Below are 20000 nucleotides of genomic sequence, written 5' to 3'. Positions count from 1 at the left end.
AGAAATAAATTAGTAAAGCTAATTAAACTAGTAAAATCTGTCCTCACAAAACATGATCAGTCATTTATGGAGCGTAAAACAGATCTGGGTATGAATTCTGCCTTGGTAACTTGCTGGCTGTGTGTATGTATACAAAGTCCTTAATATCTCCGTGCCTTGTTTTTCTTATTTGAAAAATTGAGGGAAGTGGTATTAGTATTGCTGAATAATCAGTGAAACAATTATATAAAGCATACATTGTTAGAGTGCAGATTATCTGCTAGAACATCTAATACAGTGGTTTAGCTATAAAGATTGTTTCCCCACCAGGTGTCAGTCTTGAGGTGAGCAGATGATTGAAGGGGCCGCTCTGACAATTTAAGTATAGGGCTTCCTTTGCTAAGACAGCTGCTCCAGTTGTTTCAGACAACAAAAAGAGGAAAAGAGGAAGTGAGATCCAGACAATAAAAAGAGGGAAAGAGGAAGTGAGATCCAGAGTTGCACGTTTCACTGGCATCATTTAGTCCTGTAACACATTTAGCTGCAAAGGAGTCTAGGTAGTTCAGTCTTAGCTGTGTGCTCTACTGAAACTCAGGTCCTATTATCGAAGATAGAAGGGAAAAAATGGGACCAAATGGCACTCATAACAAAATCATGATTCTGAGACTGAAAGACTAGTCCCAAACCCAACTGGGATGTATCCTCAAAAATAAAGTCCTTGTGGGACCTACTTATAGCTTCCATCTGATCTTTCTAGTGCAACTTCTACTTATAGATGTGCTACATATACATTTTCCTTCAAACTATTAAAATTCCTAATGACAGGCAATCTGTCTACATGTCTTATTTAACTTTTAACTTGTCCCCTCATGTGCTTTACTCTCGGCCCTCAGATCACAACACAACAATCACAATCACAAACACACAAGGGTATTCCATAAATTTCAGTTGTTAAATATGGCTCTCCAGAATGTGTGACTGAAATTTATGAACATGTTACATTTGTATCAAAGTGATGGTAGAAGTCTCTGGCTAGTAAAGAAAGCCTGATTTATCTTTTAGCTAATTTTTCAGTTCTTTATAATTTGGATATTCTTTCTACTTCCACTGTTGGCTGAGCAGCTATCAAAAGGGAATAGAGAAATTTGGATGGCCCTACATCTTTCAGTATCATCGGCTTTACAACTTTCTTCAAGTAGCTTTTTGGAATTATGTAATGTCCTCTACCAATGACAATGTATGGATGTTACTACATTTCCTCATGTGAGAATGCTATTGTCTGGCAGCTCCAAGGGTCATGTAACACACAATGGTAAACAAAGAAGCATTTTGTGCATTCTTAGATCTTTACATTTTTATTTTAAAACATAAAATTTCACATTGATTAATATCTATATTAAACAGAATGATGCATTAATTAAATGCCTGGTCATAACTGTTATAAGCTCTGTTAGAAAAATAAACATCTCACAACAAACTACAGTGTCAGCTCTTTAATAAATACATAAAACAGAAGTTAGTAGTCAATTAGAATTACATGAACAGTTTCATAGTATATTTTGTGAAATTATCATATTTCCCAATTTTCTGTGTCATTTAAGGCAATTTAACTTTATGTATAATTTAAAGCCAGAAATAATAAGAAATTTGTTTAATGAGAATTTGTTTTTCTTAAGAGCTATTTTATATTCAAATATTTTAATTTAAAAATACACTCTATATTATTTTTTTTTTACAAAGGTGGGATTTGTTAAACGAGACAAATAAGGTTTTATTACTGATAATTTAAAAACATTTCTAAATTTTATTTTTGCAGAGGTTTTAAAAAACTTTAATGAAGTAGCTGGTAAATGTAAAATAGTTTTTAAAGTTGTATTAAATATACATAAAATGAATTTCTATATTATGTGCAAATTTATATTTTCTTACAATTTAGAATTAAAATATTTCATATTCAATATTCTTAATAAAATTTATGTACCATAAATTTTGTTATTGTGGAGAATTCTTATCAAAATCACATTTATCTGTGGTATAGTGTAAAGTTAGTAAATGTTCTTTACATAAATCACACATTTTCCATCCTTGATAACTGCAGGGTTTTTTTTTTTTATTGTTGGGTTAAATAATTTTAACTGAAGTAGGCCATAGAGGTTGGAAATCTGAATAATAGAGTTAGCTTATGAAGATAGATTTTATGCAGGAAAGTATGCAGGTAGATAAAAGAGTAGTGTTATTACTCTCAGGTGTTTCATTAACAGCTGCCCAGATAGCTGAACAATTGTTTTACATAATTCAAATAACTTAAATATGCAGTTTAATGACAGTCATTACATGGGCTTGAAGGTAAATTTATCAGAGCCAAAGAAAAAATCAAACCAAAGAGCAGAAATGAGAAAGAATAAAATTGTAGGAGGACTTGAGGGGACAGTTTGTTTTTTTCCTACAGTACTGATTGGTTGTATCATATTTTTCTTTTGTTATTGACATCAGACATACAAGATACTACAAAATCTAATTACAATGGTTTCATGTATTTTCCAGTTAATTCTGTTTAAAACTGAGATGATCATATGAAAGTATTCTTTAGAAAGGCATAGAGAGATTAAAAAATTGTTAGCAAAATTGGGAGAAACCCACCCATTCTTATTAGTTAAGGTAGGTATGCTGAAGTCGTAACCAGTAGCATAAAGTATAAATAGGAAGATGAAAGAGCTTTTACAACCTAAAGGTTTGCAGGATCTGAGCTCATAATCAGATAGGCTCCATGATGAGTTGTATGTGATTCAGTTGTCCTGAAAATTGGCTTCACATGTTACCATAAATTGGTTCTGAAATATTTATAAGAAAAGGAATGTCCCTATCCCCATGAACATTTAAAGATGAATTAGTGTAATGTTATATAAGAACAACTTTAAACACTGCATCTAAGATGCCAATGATTATAAGATATAATCACCATTTTAGAGATGCGAATTGAAAAAGTAGAAATCTTAGAATCAATGAAATACGAATATGTATAATCAGTTACCCATAAAAAAATTGCCATAGAGTAATTATAAAAGAAAAAGGAAATTATCTGAAAGAATGCTAATTCTATATTTCTCTGAAAATATATCTCAGTTTACATTGCATGAATTGGAGTTCATAAGGTCAATATAAATAAGGATCATCATAAGTTAAATGTTAAGAGTATATAAAACAGAATACAATGTGCACATGATTGAACTCCCAACTAGCTATATTTCACTTGATACTTATATTAAAAGATCTAGATCTCAAATCCTTTAGACCTGAAAGAAGCTCAAATGGTTGTGAAAATTTTAAATTCTTAATTTTAATGGGTGTGTGTTGGCTCAGGTGCATAATGAATTTTGAAATCATTAAGAGATTTTTGGAAATGAAGAACTTCATTATATCATTACATTCAGTTATTTTTCATGATTAGCCTTATTGAGCTTGGAGTTTTAGGCAAGCTCTTAGGAAAAGTGAGTAGGAAAACTAGGAGTAAGGAAAGGAAGGAAAAGTCATTGAGTATAATTTAACTATACCAGGTACCAGAAGGAATATAATTCTATGGAGAAAAATTTTCATAGTTCATCATGATCATATTTCAGTGTCTCATGGATACCTATTGTCATATACAAGAATATCGTTAGTGGAATTAAGTATATGTTTTTTTTTAATCTGGAATTTATTCTTTGGTGAAGTTTTGCATCTTTTTCACCCACTAATTTTGAGTTTTGAAAAATTTGCCTCCAAATAAATCTATTCTGATAACCTTAGATTTCCTTTTTATCCTTATAAATCAAAGCTGTATTGAACATTCAGTACATAATCAGATTTTTGGTGAATTTTTGAGTCTTTCAGAGAATGTCTATGACTTCATACATACTAACAAGTTTCAAAAAAAGGTTTCAAATGTTTAGAAATCCATGTACACTGTGGTGTAAAGATGTCCCCAGAGAAACAAAATGCATACAGTTATATTGTAGTGTATATATGGCACATGTCTAAATCATTACATACTTTAGGGCACAAAAATGCTGTCGTACCAAAAGTGTTCAAGTTCTTTGTTAATTATTTAAAATTTCATTACTTGTTTAATATCATGAATCTCAAAAGGTTCCTATGGTCGTATTAGTTGAAAATAGGCTCTATTTACATAAATTATTTAATCTAAGCATACCCTGTTTTCCCTTACCTTTTAATTAATTCTAACTAGTCAAATATTAATTCTCTTCTCAAAGCCATTTTATAGGAAAATATCCATTATTCAAGTAAAATATAAGCTCTAAAATCTTTAAGAATTAGGTCTTTAAGTAAAAAAAGAAAGCACAAGACATCACAAGCATAACTACAATCATCATCAAGCCTTGAACTGCCTATGAGGAAGTCTGTCTTTTCCTATAACAGCGTTGGTCCATTATATTAGTGCAAACTAGTGACAGCATAAAAACAGAAACCCTCGGTTTTTAAGGGTTTCATTTTATTATGCTCTTTTGGATAACTCATTCTACATGGAGATTAGTTTATGAACATTATAATGTTAATTTTTAAAATTGTTGGCATTTTAATAAATGGATAATTTCCACTTTTTCCTTTTGGGGAGCTATAGTGTATCCATATTTTTTCTTTTTAAAATGGATGCTATGTGTGACAGGCAGGCTGCAAAATACGATTTTTATGTTATCCTTGGTATCTCACACAAGTGAGTCACAGTACTGAATTATGTCAATGTCCCCAATTTCATTTGGGGAAGGAAATACAGTTCAACTTAGCATCATAATTGCGTGGCTGGAGGGGACATTTAATGGGACTGCTGTGTTTGCTCCAGAACACTTACATGTTTTTAAATCCTCTTTGTGGTAAAATAAGGGGTGGGAGTTAGTCTCATTAAAATGCAAATATCCTGGCATTTCTTCCAGTGCTTGAAGACAGCAAATTTGGGAAGTTAATTATAAGAAAGCATTTTAAATAAATTCCTTTGTTCTCATAGGCAAAGCTCTGTACTACACACAGGACTATTGGACTTCTAGCCAATAAAATCAGACCAAATGAGTCTGTAGGGATATGGTAATTGTGAAGAAGTTTCCACTGGGGAAGACAAAAGCTGATGGCCTCTATATCAAGCTCTCAGGCTGAGCACTACACAACTCACAGGCTGTCGTTTGAATGGACTTCCCTGTACTTAGGCCATGCTGAATTCTCTTAGAAGCTGATTAGCAAGAAAGATTACAAGCCAGTCGTGGAATTGTTTGAATTACTCTTTTCTGCTTTCCTTTGAAATTTTCTCATGCTCATATACTTAAGACTTCAGTAAATCACATTTAAAAATACTTGCCAATCAAATATTTTAAAGATTCAAGAGGTAGCATGATATTGTGCAACGAACACTAGCCTGGCAATCCGAAGATAGAATTTCTCTTCAAATGCTGCCACTTAATCACTTGGGTGTTTTTTAAGAAATCATTTAAACTTTGTGAGCCTCAGTTCCCTGACTAACTAAGAGGATGAATTAGCTTACTTCTAAGCTATTGTCTATCCTCCTCCCACTGTATACCTTTAAAATTCTGGTGAGTAGGGTTGAGGTGATTCAGGGACAGAATCTCTTAGGCTGTACTGAAATGCAAAAAAGAATAGAGCTTACTATAGCTTTTAATTTGAAAAATGCTCATATCTACTTGGATTTAATATCTGAGAGAGCGCACTAAAAAATGTGGTACTTTGCTTGAGGCAGAGTTTCTAAATACCTTGTGAACTTCAACCTGATGATTAGACAAATGAAATGGTGGAACATCCAGTTTATCAGGTAAGAAGATATAAGACTCCACGTCTGCACACAACGAAGCTGTTCTGATTTTGATGTGACTTTACAGTGTCCCTTATTAAACATTCAGCTTTTAAAACATCAGTATTCTAATAAAGTGACATTGTATTATTAGGTTTTTATGGCAGTAGTAACTTAGCACTTATTTAATCCAGTCATCTGTGACATAATATAAACTTATCCTGTAAGAAAGAAAAAACATGAAGGCAAAGAGGAGAGAATGTTGGGATTAGTATCTTGTAAAAAGCAGAAAACATAAACAGATGCATAACACTACACAGTTTCGAAAGAAGTTTCCCTCAAGATTAAGGTTTTATCTATTAACCTCTTGAATGAGTGAAACACTAACCATTTATTCATCTAGATGTTCTTGTCTAGTCACTGCCAGTTGTAGAAGTGTTTGGCAACAGTACTATAACTGCCTGTTATTTTTTTCATCCACATGTTCGGTGGAGGGATTACTGTACCCTTGTAGTGACACAGTGCCCAAACTATCTCACAGCATTGTCTGTCTCTGGGAAGCACAGGAATGGCAGGTACCTGTAAAGTGTAATCAGTGCTCTTCAGATGATCTACATTCTATGCTGATCTAAATAAGTTATATATTACAGTAAAGTGCTACAATGACACTAGTCTCAAACAGTAGTAAGACACATTTTTCTCTGAAAAATTCAGCAGCGATGTGAGTCACATGATGATGAGGATGCTTGTCAGTCTTCATTCAAGTGGACAACCAGCAACCAGCATGATCTAGAACAGTTTGTCTCCTCCTGTGACTTCTAACAGTATATTTTCTAGGAGCAATTATTAAAAATCCAGTTTCCCATAAAGTACTTTTTATCTCTTTAGAAGTTGCACCTGAAAGTTTCATGAGCATTTAATTTGCTGATATCCATTTTTATTTCTTCAGGTTTCTCACGTCGGTAGGTTACTGCTCTTGTGCAAACGCTTTGCAGAATCAACTTGTCCTTGATGGAGAAAAAATACTATCGTTAATTAACAGCCTAAATATTGGAAGTGGACAGTGACATACTGATAGTAATTCTTTTGTAGAATTCACTGACCTTTTTTGAGGCTGACACCCTGTAATCTGCCGAGGACTTAATTTTATTACTGTTCCATTGTAGTATCACCTGTCTAATGATAAGGACTTTAAGCAACCCAATCAAGAATGTAACTATGAAGATGATGAAAAATATTCTTAAATAGCTTGGGCTAGAGAAACATTCTGTAATGAAGCAAACAAATAAATGGATTAAAACTAGAATGAGTAAATCAAAGGATTCTAACAAGCAAACAATGTTCTCTGTCTCAATTAATAGGACCAGAGATATTTTCAAACCTGCATTTTTAAAACAGGAGAATGCCATTTTTGATTCAAAAATAAACTCCATAATTTTTTTATTACACATTTATTATTAAAATGTTTCCAAGAGACATTCTTTAATTGTATTAACTGGAATGTGTCCAAATCCCTTAAACAAATAACATTTTACCTGTAGCAGAGAAGAGACAGTTTTTGTGGTGTGTACTGTTGGTCACTAAGTGGGAAACAGGATTTAAAAATTATTTAACAGCTCTGTGCATTAGCATATGTTTCTCTGGTTATGCTTGCTCTTCATTTGTTGCACATCAGTAATGGAAAGTAAAGTAAACAATGCTGAAGCTAAAAGCAGTACTACTCTAATAGATGAATAGCTATTTCCTTTGAAACTATAGTGTAAATTTCCATTATTATTACAAGTAGCTTCTCCAGGGAGTAGGAGTGTCCAACTCGGGGCAATATGCAAATCTCTTTCCTCAATTTTTATTAATTTGGTTTTTACTTGTCCATTAACCAAATCTGTCATGTTTTGCTTCTAAAAATTCACTGTGTATTTTTTTCAAGAACAAATAATTACTAGCTGGCGAAGAAAATGCTGCATTAAGAGGAGGAACATACTAGGTCTCTGTTTTAGTACCAGACCTTTGGCAAACTCTAGTTGGAAAGTCTGCAGGCTCTGTGGATGCCAGAAGTATTACCCTATTTTAAGGGGAACATTGCACAATATGTCAGTATTCCACAGAACTCACCAGCTGCCCCAGATTCACAAAATTACCTCCTGGCTTAAAGAGGCAAGTATTTTCTACCCATTCTCCAGACTTTGGGGACTTCACCTAAATGTATGAAGGTCTCCCTGAGAGGGCCTTTTGAGAGGGGACCTTCCAAGTCTTAGACCTTACCCAAACATGGGTAATTTCTGTCTGAATTCCCAAGGGATGACCAAGCATGCTTTTGAATAAACCAAGAGCTCAGGAACAATGTAAGGGCTCCTCACCAAGTGAGAACACTTCGAGCCAGTTTTCTTTTGGTCAATGACAAGGGTCCTTGAAAGAAAGGGTAAAGGGAGTCCGGAGGGCTACTAATTGGAATAGAAACACCAAATGAGAGTACAAGTCTCCCTTTGTTACTGTTCTCACACACAGAGACAATCCAAGATGCTCTATTCAAAAGTGGTGCCCTTGGAGTCTTCCAGAGTGACCTTCAGGTCTATGACATGCATGCCTTTCATCCTGACAGACTGTCATTTCCTCTGGCTGTCTTAGAACTAGTCCATCAGGCTAAAGCAGATCCTTAAAGGGGACACGTGGCTTGATCCCACTTTTTGGCTTCTTGCCTAGGAGGAGCTTAGCCAGAAGACCAAAACACCCTTTAAGTGTGATTGAGTGGATAGATAATAGGGGTGGCTAACAAATGTCCTTTTCCTCTCCTTCCACCATAGTTGTGAAAGGGAGGGGAGCCCCCTAGCTACTGTTACATTTTACAAATATTTCTAATGGGTTAGGATAGAGGACATTTTCAAGGCTCAAGTCTGCATGCATTTTAAAATGTTAGAATATCATTTTGGATAGCCAAACTTTTAGCCTTGGCCATGACTCTCATCTTGGTTTAGGTCAAGCAAGGGCTTTTCCTAAGGACCTTTAAGGGAATACTTTTTGTAACCACACTTAGGTCAGAGTAGGTTTGTTTACTTAACATAATACATGACATGTTGACAGGAAGGGCTCTATTTATTAGAAAAGGCACTTGGCTTTCTGGAATGATTGCTGCAGCCCCAGCTGGCAGCACATGGGCTGTTTTCAAAGCCAAATTTATTATGGACTAAGATCAGTGTGGATGCAAGAGAAGAAGGAAACAAAACTGGAGAAACTTTATTCTTCTGTGCAGGCTCTGTAAGAGCTGGAATTATTTTCATAGGTTGGAGGAGAGACTAGAAATAATAGTAGCAGTAGAAATTCTTTCAAAGAAGACATAATTTAAAGCTTAGGTTCTAATTCATGTGTACTTCAACACCTTAACACCTGAGCAAAGTCAGATACTGGCTTTTGAGTTCTAATGAAGTTTTGTCTTAAAGTGGTCTTTGAACACAGCTTTCACATGTTTCTCCCATTTGTGTGTCATCTTTTAATTTAAATATTTATGTCATGTTCACTGGCTCATTTGCTGTCATACAATATTTGAGGTTGGTATTATCATCTCCATTACAGATGAGGAAACTGAGGCTCAGGGAAATTTTGTAAGAGGGCTGGTATTTCTTATTGGTGTCAAGGAACATGCTTTAAGCTTAAAAGTTTTCATGCCCTTTCCATTAGGCTGCCTTTATAATCACTTACCCATAAATTATATTTATTTCAGAATGAAAAACACCAGAAAGGGATGGCCCTTTTTAGGACATATATTTTGCAAAAGCATGTAATTGCTACTTAGAATTTTTGGTTCACCTGAAACATAAAGGAGAGTTTTGGTTTTACATGAGGAAGGTTGTAACTGGAAGGAAGCTGGGTTATGAAAGAGAAGAATGTCTCCATAGAGTTTATGTCTAAGGGTGAAACGGATTGTACATAGGAAATTTCCATTCTTGGCTCACTGAGGCCTCTGTAGACACTCTGCTTGGTGTGCTTCCATAGCGGGGCCCAGCATGGACATTTAGCTGGATAACTGAGACAGGAGATCTACTCATTCAGCTGAACTATGGCAAATATACTCAGCTGCTTTTTATAAAGTACCACCTCTAGAAGACTGAAAACACTGAAGCAGTTTTTCCTTTCTTTAGGATGATTGATTGTGGGCTCTTTGGGGGAATATGATTCTCTACAGATACTCTCCAGTGCTTTCATTAGTAAGCTTTGGTTTACCTGATGTTTGGTCCATATAATGCTGTTCTGTGAGAGCACATGAAGTTTTACAATGATCAAGTATAGCTTGAGATAGATTATGAGGGTGAAGACATTGCACACAATTCCTATAAAGACAAACAGAAACGAAACATTTAATCTTTGAATATGTTGTATGCTGGAAGCCGAGCTATCCCAGCCTGAGTGGCAGGGCCCAGGCTGTGGACGGATTGGTGACTGCAAGGCAGCCCACTGACAGTGAAGCTTCTTGTCCTCCCGCTTTTACGTAATTTGGCCTTAAAACTACCTGGGGTATTGTCTGTTGGGGAATTGCCCTTGGCAGGCCCCCTGGGAAAAGAACCATTAGGGAAGAAAATAAGGTTCCCCAAGAAATTGTGCAGCCTTAGGTTTAGCCCTTGCCATCCCCTATGGAGACTCCTCTACTTACAGGAAGGATAGCCTCATACCTTTGCCAGCAAAGAGGGCCTGTAAAGGAGAGACATAAGGATTTGAAAGCCTCACTCTGGCAACTAACGAGTGTATCTCTCAACACAGGTGACTTCAACCCCTAGGCCCACCTGGCCCCCTGGAGGCATTCCAGATGATGACTGAACCCAGTCTGTTAAACTACAGAATGGTTCATTGGTTCCTAAGTGCATTGTCTCTCTGAGAATGTATGAGGCATGGGTTTCTAAGGCTTTTTCAGCCCCTTTCTGGCACCTCGGACTGAGGCAAATACATTGTTCTTCTGGCTTCAAGTGGTTAGGAGGTCATGTCCCTGTAACTGTTCCAATTGAGGTGTTGAGAAATGGAGGGCCTTTCACGAGAACAGCAAAGCAAATGCTTTGTAGATTATAGATAAACGCAGGTGCATAATGGAATAATGTAAGAAATTAATCTATAATCAAAGTGTATGCGGGAAAGTTAGGGGAAAATCACCATGTTATTTCTTAAAGGTCGTTTATACATAGGAACATTTTCAAAATTAGGTAATGTTAGAAAAACATAGTTGATGTATGCTACAAGGAAATCACTACTATATATAATGCCACGTTTACTGCAATAAATCGGCCAGTTCAACACACTGCTGTTGTCTGTGTCCATTTTTATTTTAGTTTTTTATTTTAGCTTTTTATTTCAGTTTTTTATTTTTATTTTTGTTTTAATTTTGTTTTATTTTCACTTTTTCTCCGACGCTGTTCATCCTTCTGGAACCCCTGGACCTGCTGGAGCTGGACTCCGGCAGTTGTAAGCCCATAGTATTTTTTGCAAGACATAAAATATCAAAATAGAGTACTGTTTTAGGATAGTAGTCTTGTAAAACTGGGAAAGAAAGCCAAAATATTTATTTGTAATACTGGCTGAATTTAATGCCATGCAAAATTATATTCTAATCACTAAAACTATTTTAATAATGTGTACAGTCAAAATAATGATTTTTTTGTATTGAGAAGAAAATACCCAAGAAATACATAAGAAACTTTTATTACAAATAAAATTAGCAAAAATATTTTAGAAGATAAATGTTATACTACTAGAAAAATTTAGCAGTGAATACACAATTCAAGTTTCCCTTGGGTTCATTAGAAATAACTCCATCATTATGTTTAAGTACTGCACTTCCAAGAGAGTTACATAAATTACCATGTATAATTTTAAAAATTTTACTTGAGCTACCAATCTGAGAAAGTGAATGTCTTAAAATTTTTGAATAAAACAAATTAGAAGGCACAATGATGTTTAGAGTAGTGGTCTTTGAGCAGGCTCAAATTGTTACTGGAAAATTAGTTACTGTCACAAAACAATAATGCCATCTTCACTTAACATATCACCTATTACTTATACATCACTTTTTTCCAGGGGTGCTTCATAGCCAGTATCTTTCTTTATTTTTAAAATAATTTAAAAAATTCAAAAATAAAAAAAATTTAAAAACCCAGTAATAATAGCTAATATTTATTCTAGGATTATTATGCACCAAGTAAAAAATGTTGGGGTTTTTTTCACATGAATCATCTAACTTAATTCTGTCACAGAACTATATAGCAAAGTATTATTATTATAATCATCACTTTCAATATCAAGAAACTGAGGCACAGAGAATTTCGACAACATACCCTAGATCAAACAGCTAATTGATGGTAAATTGCCATCAATTATCATCATGTTGTATACCTTAAGCCTTGTGTAAACAAGGCTATATGTCAGTTATATCTCATGAAAGCTGGGTAAAAAACAGTGAGTCCTTATGAACACCAAATCTTATTCTTCAAAACAACAAACCTGTTTCAACAAAGCTAAAGCAGGGGCACCTAGGTGGCTCAGTCGGTTAAGCCTCAGACTCTTGGTTTTGGCTCAGGTCATGATCTCACGTTTCATGAGATCAAGCCCCATGTTGGGATGTGGAGCCCCATGTTGGGGATATCCCCAAGGGGATATCCCCATGTTGGGGATAGCGTGGAGCCTGCTTGGGATTCTCTGCCCCTCCCCCTGCTTATGTGCTCGCTCTCTCTCTCTCTCTCTCTCCTAAAATAAATAAATAAACGTTAAAAAAAAAAAAGAGTAAAGCAGTGAATGCCTAGATCAATTCCAATGCTTTCACAGCTATCTAGTGGCCAAAAGTTAGAATCTAAGTTTTCTTGTTCCTAAAGTCCCTATTCAGTTCCTTTTTAGCATGATGATAACAAATTTATCTGGTAGAGAAGATCCAGCAACTTCTAAGATTAAGGAAGGCAAAATAAAAGGATGAACATAGCTATGGTGAAGGACTGCTTCATGTATGTTTGGAGTTGGAGAACACATACCAGTTTTCGCTGCAGGCTGTGTGACACGTGGGGCAGTGTTCACAGAAGCGGCCGATGCTCCTGGGATCAGTGCACTGACACTTGCCACATACACATGTGCCTCTTCCACTACACACTTGGCCCTTTGGATTGACACAGTGCTGGGCTGATGCTGATGGGCACTGGCACCGATCTCCTTCCCAGCCACTGAAGCACTGGCATCTGCCCGCTTCACACTCTCCATGCCCTGCAACAGACACTCCAGGACCTAAGTTATTGGAGCCACTGACTTTGTGCAGTGTTTCCAAACATAAATTCCCCTCCCATATCCATGGAAACACACTGACAGTCAACTGAATGGAAACAGCATCGTTTTCTATTCATCCGACATAAACAACGAGAGGTTTTAGGAGCGTCTATTTTCGAAGCTGTTCTGTTGTAGATAAACCCCATGATGCTAATCTCTTGTGCTGACAGTTGTGACATATGCCCCACTGCAGTGGCTGCCTGACTACCTGAAGGTCGCTGTGCATTCAGTTTTAAATTAAAAGCACACAAATATAAAAAAGCTACAAAGGCTGAAGTAATGTTAATTGTCAGTCTTGAAATCCAAAAACCAGGGGTATTTGATTAATAGCTTCCATAATCATTCTCTTAGTTTCTCATTATTGCTAAGGGCCTGGGATACTTTTGAAGGTCTGTTAAGGCAAACCCTTCTAGTGCTTCAGTTCTGTTAGTGCCATGTTTAAAGATAAGATCTCTGGCGGAGTTGAACTGATCTCTTCACATCTTGAAGACATTATTTAGCAGGTTAGAGAGGCATGTCCTAAAGTATGCTGTGAGTTGTTATTAGGTGGTAAATGAGAGAAAGCAAGGTGGAGTGTGGGTGTATGTATGTATGTATGTGTGTGCGTGCATGTGTGTGCGTGCATGTGTGTGTGTGTGTGTGTGTGTGTGTGTGTGTGTGTGTGCATGTGTGTTGGGGTTGGGGGCATGCATGTAGACAAGTAAGTTGAGGAGAAACATTGGTTATATGTAGTTAAATGGGTTTTAGACTTCAGGAAGCATCCAAAATTTAATATGCCCATGTGGATTAGAAATCCTCAAGAAGGAGTATATATTACAGGGTTACGCAGTGTTTCTCAAGCTTATTTGGCTACAGAGTCTTCTTTCCTTCCTTCTTTTGCTTCCTGGCTTCCTTCCTCCCTCCTTCCCTTTCTCCCCTTATTGCAAGCACCTCACAGGGTAACTGCTCCATAGAGTCTACTGTTGGATCAACTCAATTGCTAAATGTAAAACTAATGAGGTCCAGGCCAAACAAATGCCTGCCAGACCCTGTTCCCTATATGTAGGCTGCACGCCCAATCCTAGCCAGCTGACCTGTGAACATATGTTTTTATTCTCAAAGGAAACTAGTGAAGAAAATGTTTGTCAGCTACATTTTGCACTTATAACTTATACACAAATAATTCAAAGCAGATTTTCAACTGCCTGTGGGCTGGTAGAATAGTCATACAGAAGAGCTAGTATATTGATTTTTAATAGTTTACTATAAATAGAGACTGAGATTCCCAATGTATTTCAAGCTGCTATCCCAATATCTGTGGGATATCAGAATTCTTCCTCTTCCCTGTTCCAAATAGGATTAGTTCTAAATATTAGAAGATAATTGCTGGCTTGTTCTTATCTATATTCTACCAATGATACAAGATATAGCAGGATACATGTTTGGCATATAAAATATTTTGTGTATATAACAGAATAAAAAGTCAATTTTTCATTGCATATTTATGTGATATATGGCAAATTTATAGCTGACACAAGAATAGAAAATTCATTTTGTATAGGCTTGTTACTTTTCCATATGGTTATGATAATGAAATATTTTAGTTCATTAGTAATTTAATTAATATTTGCTTACCAAAATGCAAACATTTTTAAAATGGTGTTGTAACAGTAAGTGGATTTAGCACACTGTCATAGAAAAATTAATTCATTTGAAAACAGTATTTTGTATTAAATTTCAAATGTTGCATAGATTTTCTAGAATCTAACCTCTAGGTGGCAGTAAACTGAATTAGCCAAAAAGTACTTTTGATATTTTTATTTTAAATTATTTCATTTTTAAACGTGGTCTGTGTGTGGCCTCTGGTACTAATCTTCTAGATTACTTACAAAACCTGTATTCTCTTGAAGAATGCTGTCCTCTGATAATTCTGTTGCTTGCATTGTTCCAAAAATAAACTGGATAGGTTTAAATTATTACAAATTTATAATACCATCTATAATAATGCATTAAGAATTTTCCAATGAATGGAAACTGTGTTTTTAAAGCTCACTATCCTTTGAGAAAGCTAGAGGGAGTGACTACTTATGAGAATGAATCAAGTCTTTTCTAGAAGAATACTCTGATTATAGACAACCTGCCAGACATCAGAAATTTCCTTTTCTGATATTTATCTTTATAAAATCAAGGCATGGTTGAGAATAACACTTAATTTTTGGTTTTTATTTTCAATTATTTTCTGTACAAAAATAATTTAAAATATAAATAGCAGAATCATGTGCCATAAATGCATTGCCATGGCCTAATTTCATAGACTTTGAAATTTTGAATATTAAATTCAGATTCAGGGTTGGTAATTATAAAGATGTGACTTAAAGAGACTTTGATATATATGCTAGTTTAATAGTAACTAGTAAAAACTACATGTATACATTTACTTACACTTACCAGCACACAGATTTCCATGGTGATATGGACAAGAAAAGTCATCCTTTTCACAATATTTTCCATACACTTTCCCAAGCTTAATTTTGTGACATAAACATTTCCCACAAACACAAACTCCTCGGCCACTGCAAACAGGTTGATCTTTATGTGACTTGCAACTCTCAGAAGGAAACTGATCTTCATCAAAATGACATTTATTCTCATTACATTGGAAACATTTGGCATCTAGAAAAATTTCATCTATACACTTTCGTTTAGGTCCTCTGCTGTCCTCACACTGACAGCTGCAGTTTCTGTGTATATGAATTTTAGTGGTTTCATTGAAACCAATAGGTTTGATGATTGCATAGCTTTTTCCTCCTGTGACATCACATTTTTTCATTGTAACTGTGACATTGAAAAGAACCTAAATGGAGGGAGAGAAAGAAAATATATTTATATGTCTTGATTATTTTTATCACCACTCTTTATGTGTGAATGATTTTTTGAATCAATAATATACCATCTTATAGAAATTTATAACACTTGTAAATTACACAGGCACTCTTTCATATATAGATGTAACATCCCTTTTCCATTTCATTTATTTCCTAATTAATGAACCAGAGAGTCAAAAGATGCAATGACTGCTACTTGTCTATATTGTACCATTAAATGGACATGGGTTTAAGTCTATTTGAAACATCTACTCCACTTCCAATGACTAACTGATGTTCTCAATTGATTTCTTAGCAAATTTGAGAGAGAATAGACCATTTTCTGAATTAAGTCCTTAAAATGTGGGGTTAACAAATATTTGGCACAAGGGAGAGATCAAATAAACTAAAGGACTACTGCTCTACTGGTTTAAACCTTGAATTAGGATGTTCAGATGAACAATTTTTATTTATAATATATAAATATATAAATATGTGACATATAAATATTAATATATAAACAATACATAATGCATAAATAAATTTATTTATAATAAATTATTTTTACTTATAATAATATATAATATATATAAACCCCAAGTAAAGATTCAGGGTTAAATTTTAGTTTATACATGGTGTTAATGAAGGAAAACATGAGGCTTTCTCTGATGCTACTTAAGGGAATAAGATTTAGGACTCTCTCAGATCTTAAGATCTCAATACAGGGTCCTACATTTGTCTCAGTGGAGACATGAGCATACAACTAAAGATCTGGGTTGGCAGGAGTTTGTTTCCCTTGTGAAACAACAGATCCTGCCAAGTTTTTCCTTTCTCTCTACTTTTTTCTTTTTGCACAACATGATTGGTTTAATGTGCCTTTTTTGGATTTGTTAGCCTACCTTATAATTTTCAGGTACTTTGGCAAATAAGCTTGTATGGTTTTTTTTTCCATCTTAGATTAAGATCCATTACAACTTAAAAAAATTTGTGGTAGCCTTTTTTGTTGGGATGAATATATGTGGGTGGGGATATATCCATATATATAAATTCACTCTGACCAAAAAGCCTAGCACAAATACACACACACACACACACACACACACACACACACACACACAAGGTATGAAAGATCTAAGTTTAGGCTTTTATATTACATATATACATCAGAAATTAACATCAGTTTCATAATATTAAAATTAATGCAGTTGGTATTTTACTTGAAATGTTTTTTTGTCTTAAAGAATGTTAAGGATTAACAGATGTGTAGGATAATGTGGCCATTGCCAATATTAATAAAGCAAAATTTGGGGTTTATATAATTAAGAGGTCATATGACTCTTTCTGAGAGTCAAACTGTTTATACTGCTTAGTTGAAAGTGAGGGTGAAAAAGGGATTATAGACAAAGTAAAAGAAAAAAAAATGTAAGAAGGAAAACCTTTCTGCCAAAACTGATTTTGAAAGAAAGAACTACTTCTAAAAGGCTAACCCTTTCTCAGAAACTTTTGCTAGCACAGTTTTTCTATATATAATGGAAATCAAATATATATTTATATATTATATGAAAATTATATGTTATAATTGTATATTTTGTAAACCAAATATATATTTTTTATATAATGTCTTTTTAACAAAATCCAAAAAGTGATTATGCAGGGACCTACAGAATTAGAAACTAGCCATAATTGATTTCAAATAGCTAGCTTGTTGGAGCAACCATACTACCATACTTCTGAACTACAGCATGACACTAAAATAACAACACCATAGAACTTTAGAGATGAAAGGAAAAGGGATTCTAAATTTTGTAATCTGTTCATTTAAAAATTAGGCAACTGATGCCTCAAGGTGGCTCACTGAAAATCACTTCATCTAACAAGAATTCCCTTGAAGAGCATATTTCTGTGTGTTTACCCTCTACTGTGCTGATACTGGGAGAATTCCTATCACCCCTGGTCCTATTTCTTAACACTGCAATAATCTGGACCCTCTGTTTTCCAGGTTATCCCTTTTTAATTAAATGACACTTCTTTTTTATTGTTCTTAATAAATGTCCCCACTTCATCCTAGATCATTGTGAGTACTGGGACAATAGCACAGTGAAAGATTTTGGAATTCATAGCCCTTATCAGTTGCTCCATCACTCTCATTCTTTTTGTGGCTTATTACCTTCAATTTCAAATTTATTCTGAGATTTGCAACCAAAAAGGTAGGTATCATCATCATCATAAGTGTAAACACTACTTGTTTGAAAAGATGTGCTTTACTGATATATACTGGCTGTGACACAGAAGTTTAAAGTTATTATCATTAAATAAGTATTTAATATAATATATATTTACTTAATTTGAGAGTTTAAGACAAATAAATGGAGTTAAAACAAGTAGGAACTTTATAAAGAGACAATAAAAATTACTTTGAACTATATAAATATGATCCTTGGAGTCAGTAGTAAATAAAGTTTTCCAGAATGGTTTGATTTTTCTGTGAGAAAACTTGCCAAACAACTTAGTTTATTTTAAAATGGGAAAAATGCACACCCACATACTTCGTCATTGCTTGTCACATTTCCACATCCGTCTGTGCCTGCTTTTCGGGTCCCATCTGGACAGATGGCAGTAATATTAAAATAGACTCCTTTTACCTGGTTTTCCACCTGAACTTTCACTTCTGAAATGAGTTTCTGCAGAGACATCATTTTTTAATTGTATATCATAGAAATTTCAAATGTAAACAACTAAACAGTCAAGCTTATTAAATGATTCTAGATTTAATTTTTAGCTAAATCAAAGAGTCTCTCCCTATGAAAGGATGAATAAATATACTGTTTCCACATAATGACCCAATTATATTTGATATACATAAGAAATACTGAAGGATTAGACCATATGCATTTAAATTGTTCTATTTTTTTCACATATTTCCATGACTATGCATTTCGATCACTTTGGAGATATTTCTCGTTCAGCCTGTGTTACAGAAATAATCATTTTAAATCCAATAATGTTTATATTTTGTGACAAAATTTGAATAAAACATTGAGAACACATATATCATCACAGAGGGTAAATCTTAACAGCTTAAAATCTGAAACACACTCCTGACATTTATGGTATATATAAATAAATATTTCAGTTTCAAACACTTTAGGCTATCATGAAACTTAAAACACCTTACTGATACAGAATTCAAAGGTAAATTTTGGGGAGAGCATTTCTGTACTGTAGGCCTAAGAATTACCTGCCAGATATGTCCTGTAAATTTTCCAAGCATGCCCTAGGAATTTTGCCAAGTCCCTGGGGCTTACTTGTGTTAATCAAATTTGTTCTAATCCTTGATACTGAAGTGGGACAGTGGGGACATTTACTAGACAGGAAAACCATTCACTCATTTATTCACTCATTTATATAATTATTCAAAAATGTTTATGTAATGCTTATCATGTATCAAGCACACACTAATTTCTTCCATCACAAATCTTTGGTTACAAACATTTCTAGCTGCCTTAAATAAGTACTAAAGATCTGTGTGTATTTGATCTCATAAAACAGTCTACCACATGAAAAAGTCCTTAACTTATACTTGTAAACAAAAGGAAGGAGAAAAGATGAAATATATACCTAAGGAAAGATGAATAGCAAGATATGAAGACAGACAATTTTTCCAAAGGCTTCTAATTTTTTACTTGAGTAAATTTTAATTTTCAACTGTATAATCAATAAAGAGATGTATACTTACTAATAATTGACCACAGTGGTAAATCTAGAACAAGATACTTTTTCAAATTAGTAAATTTTATTTGGATTAGAGAAGACTGTGTCAGCCAAATTTTTAAATCTCCCAGAGAGCTCATCCATTGTAATCACTTACTTGGACATGCTTAGCAAACTAACTGAGACTTCTAATGGTATACAAATGGTGTTGATATGGTGATGGTTTGACAGATCAGAAGGACATTCCTAATATAATGAGTGTTCTCAGTTTGCTCTTCTGAAATTCTTTCTGTTAAAAAGTTAAGCTTGTTACGCTAATGTTTTTCACTTAAGCAAGGTGTGAAGACAAATATCTAAAATTTTGCCCGGTTTTGAGATTTAGAAATTAGGTT

The 20000-nt window shown here is 34.4% G+C and overlaps 1 protein-coding gene across 1 annotated transcript in view; it reads right to left on the bottom strand.

Annotated features, from left to right (window-relative positions):
* Window positions 1-1894: 1894 nt before the first annotated feature.
* Window positions 1895-20000, bottom strand: part of ITGB8 (integrin subunit beta 8) — an 83075-nt gene continuing 64969 nt past the window's right edge. The window contains exons 9-14 of the mRNA XM_007089073.3: window positions 18444-18578; window positions 15482-15887; window positions 12769-12994; window positions 9986-10092; window positions 6874-7037; window positions 1895-6777 (exon numbers count right to left, since the gene is read on the bottom strand). Of these exons, the coding sequence (XP_007089135.1) occupies window positions 6655-6777; window positions 6874-7037; window positions 9986-10092; window positions 12769-12994; window positions 15482-15887; window positions 18444-18578 (1161 nt within the window). The 3' untranslated portion in view covers window positions 1895-6654. The remainder of the gene's footprint in view (window positions 6778-6873; window positions 7038-9985; window positions 10093-12768; window positions 12995-15481; window positions 15888-18443; window positions 18579-20000) is intronic.

This window comes from Panthera tigris, chromosome A2 (genome assembly GCF_018350195.1).
Source record: "Panthera tigris isolate Pti1 chromosome A2, P.tigris_Pti1_mat1.1, whole genome shotgun sequence".
Classification (NCBI taxonomy): Eukaryota; Metazoa; Chordata; class Mammalia; order Carnivora; family Felidae; genus Panthera; species Panthera tigris.
The sequence above is the reverse complement of the archived record's forward strand: the minus strand, read 5'-3'. Positions and strand labels throughout refer to the sequence as shown.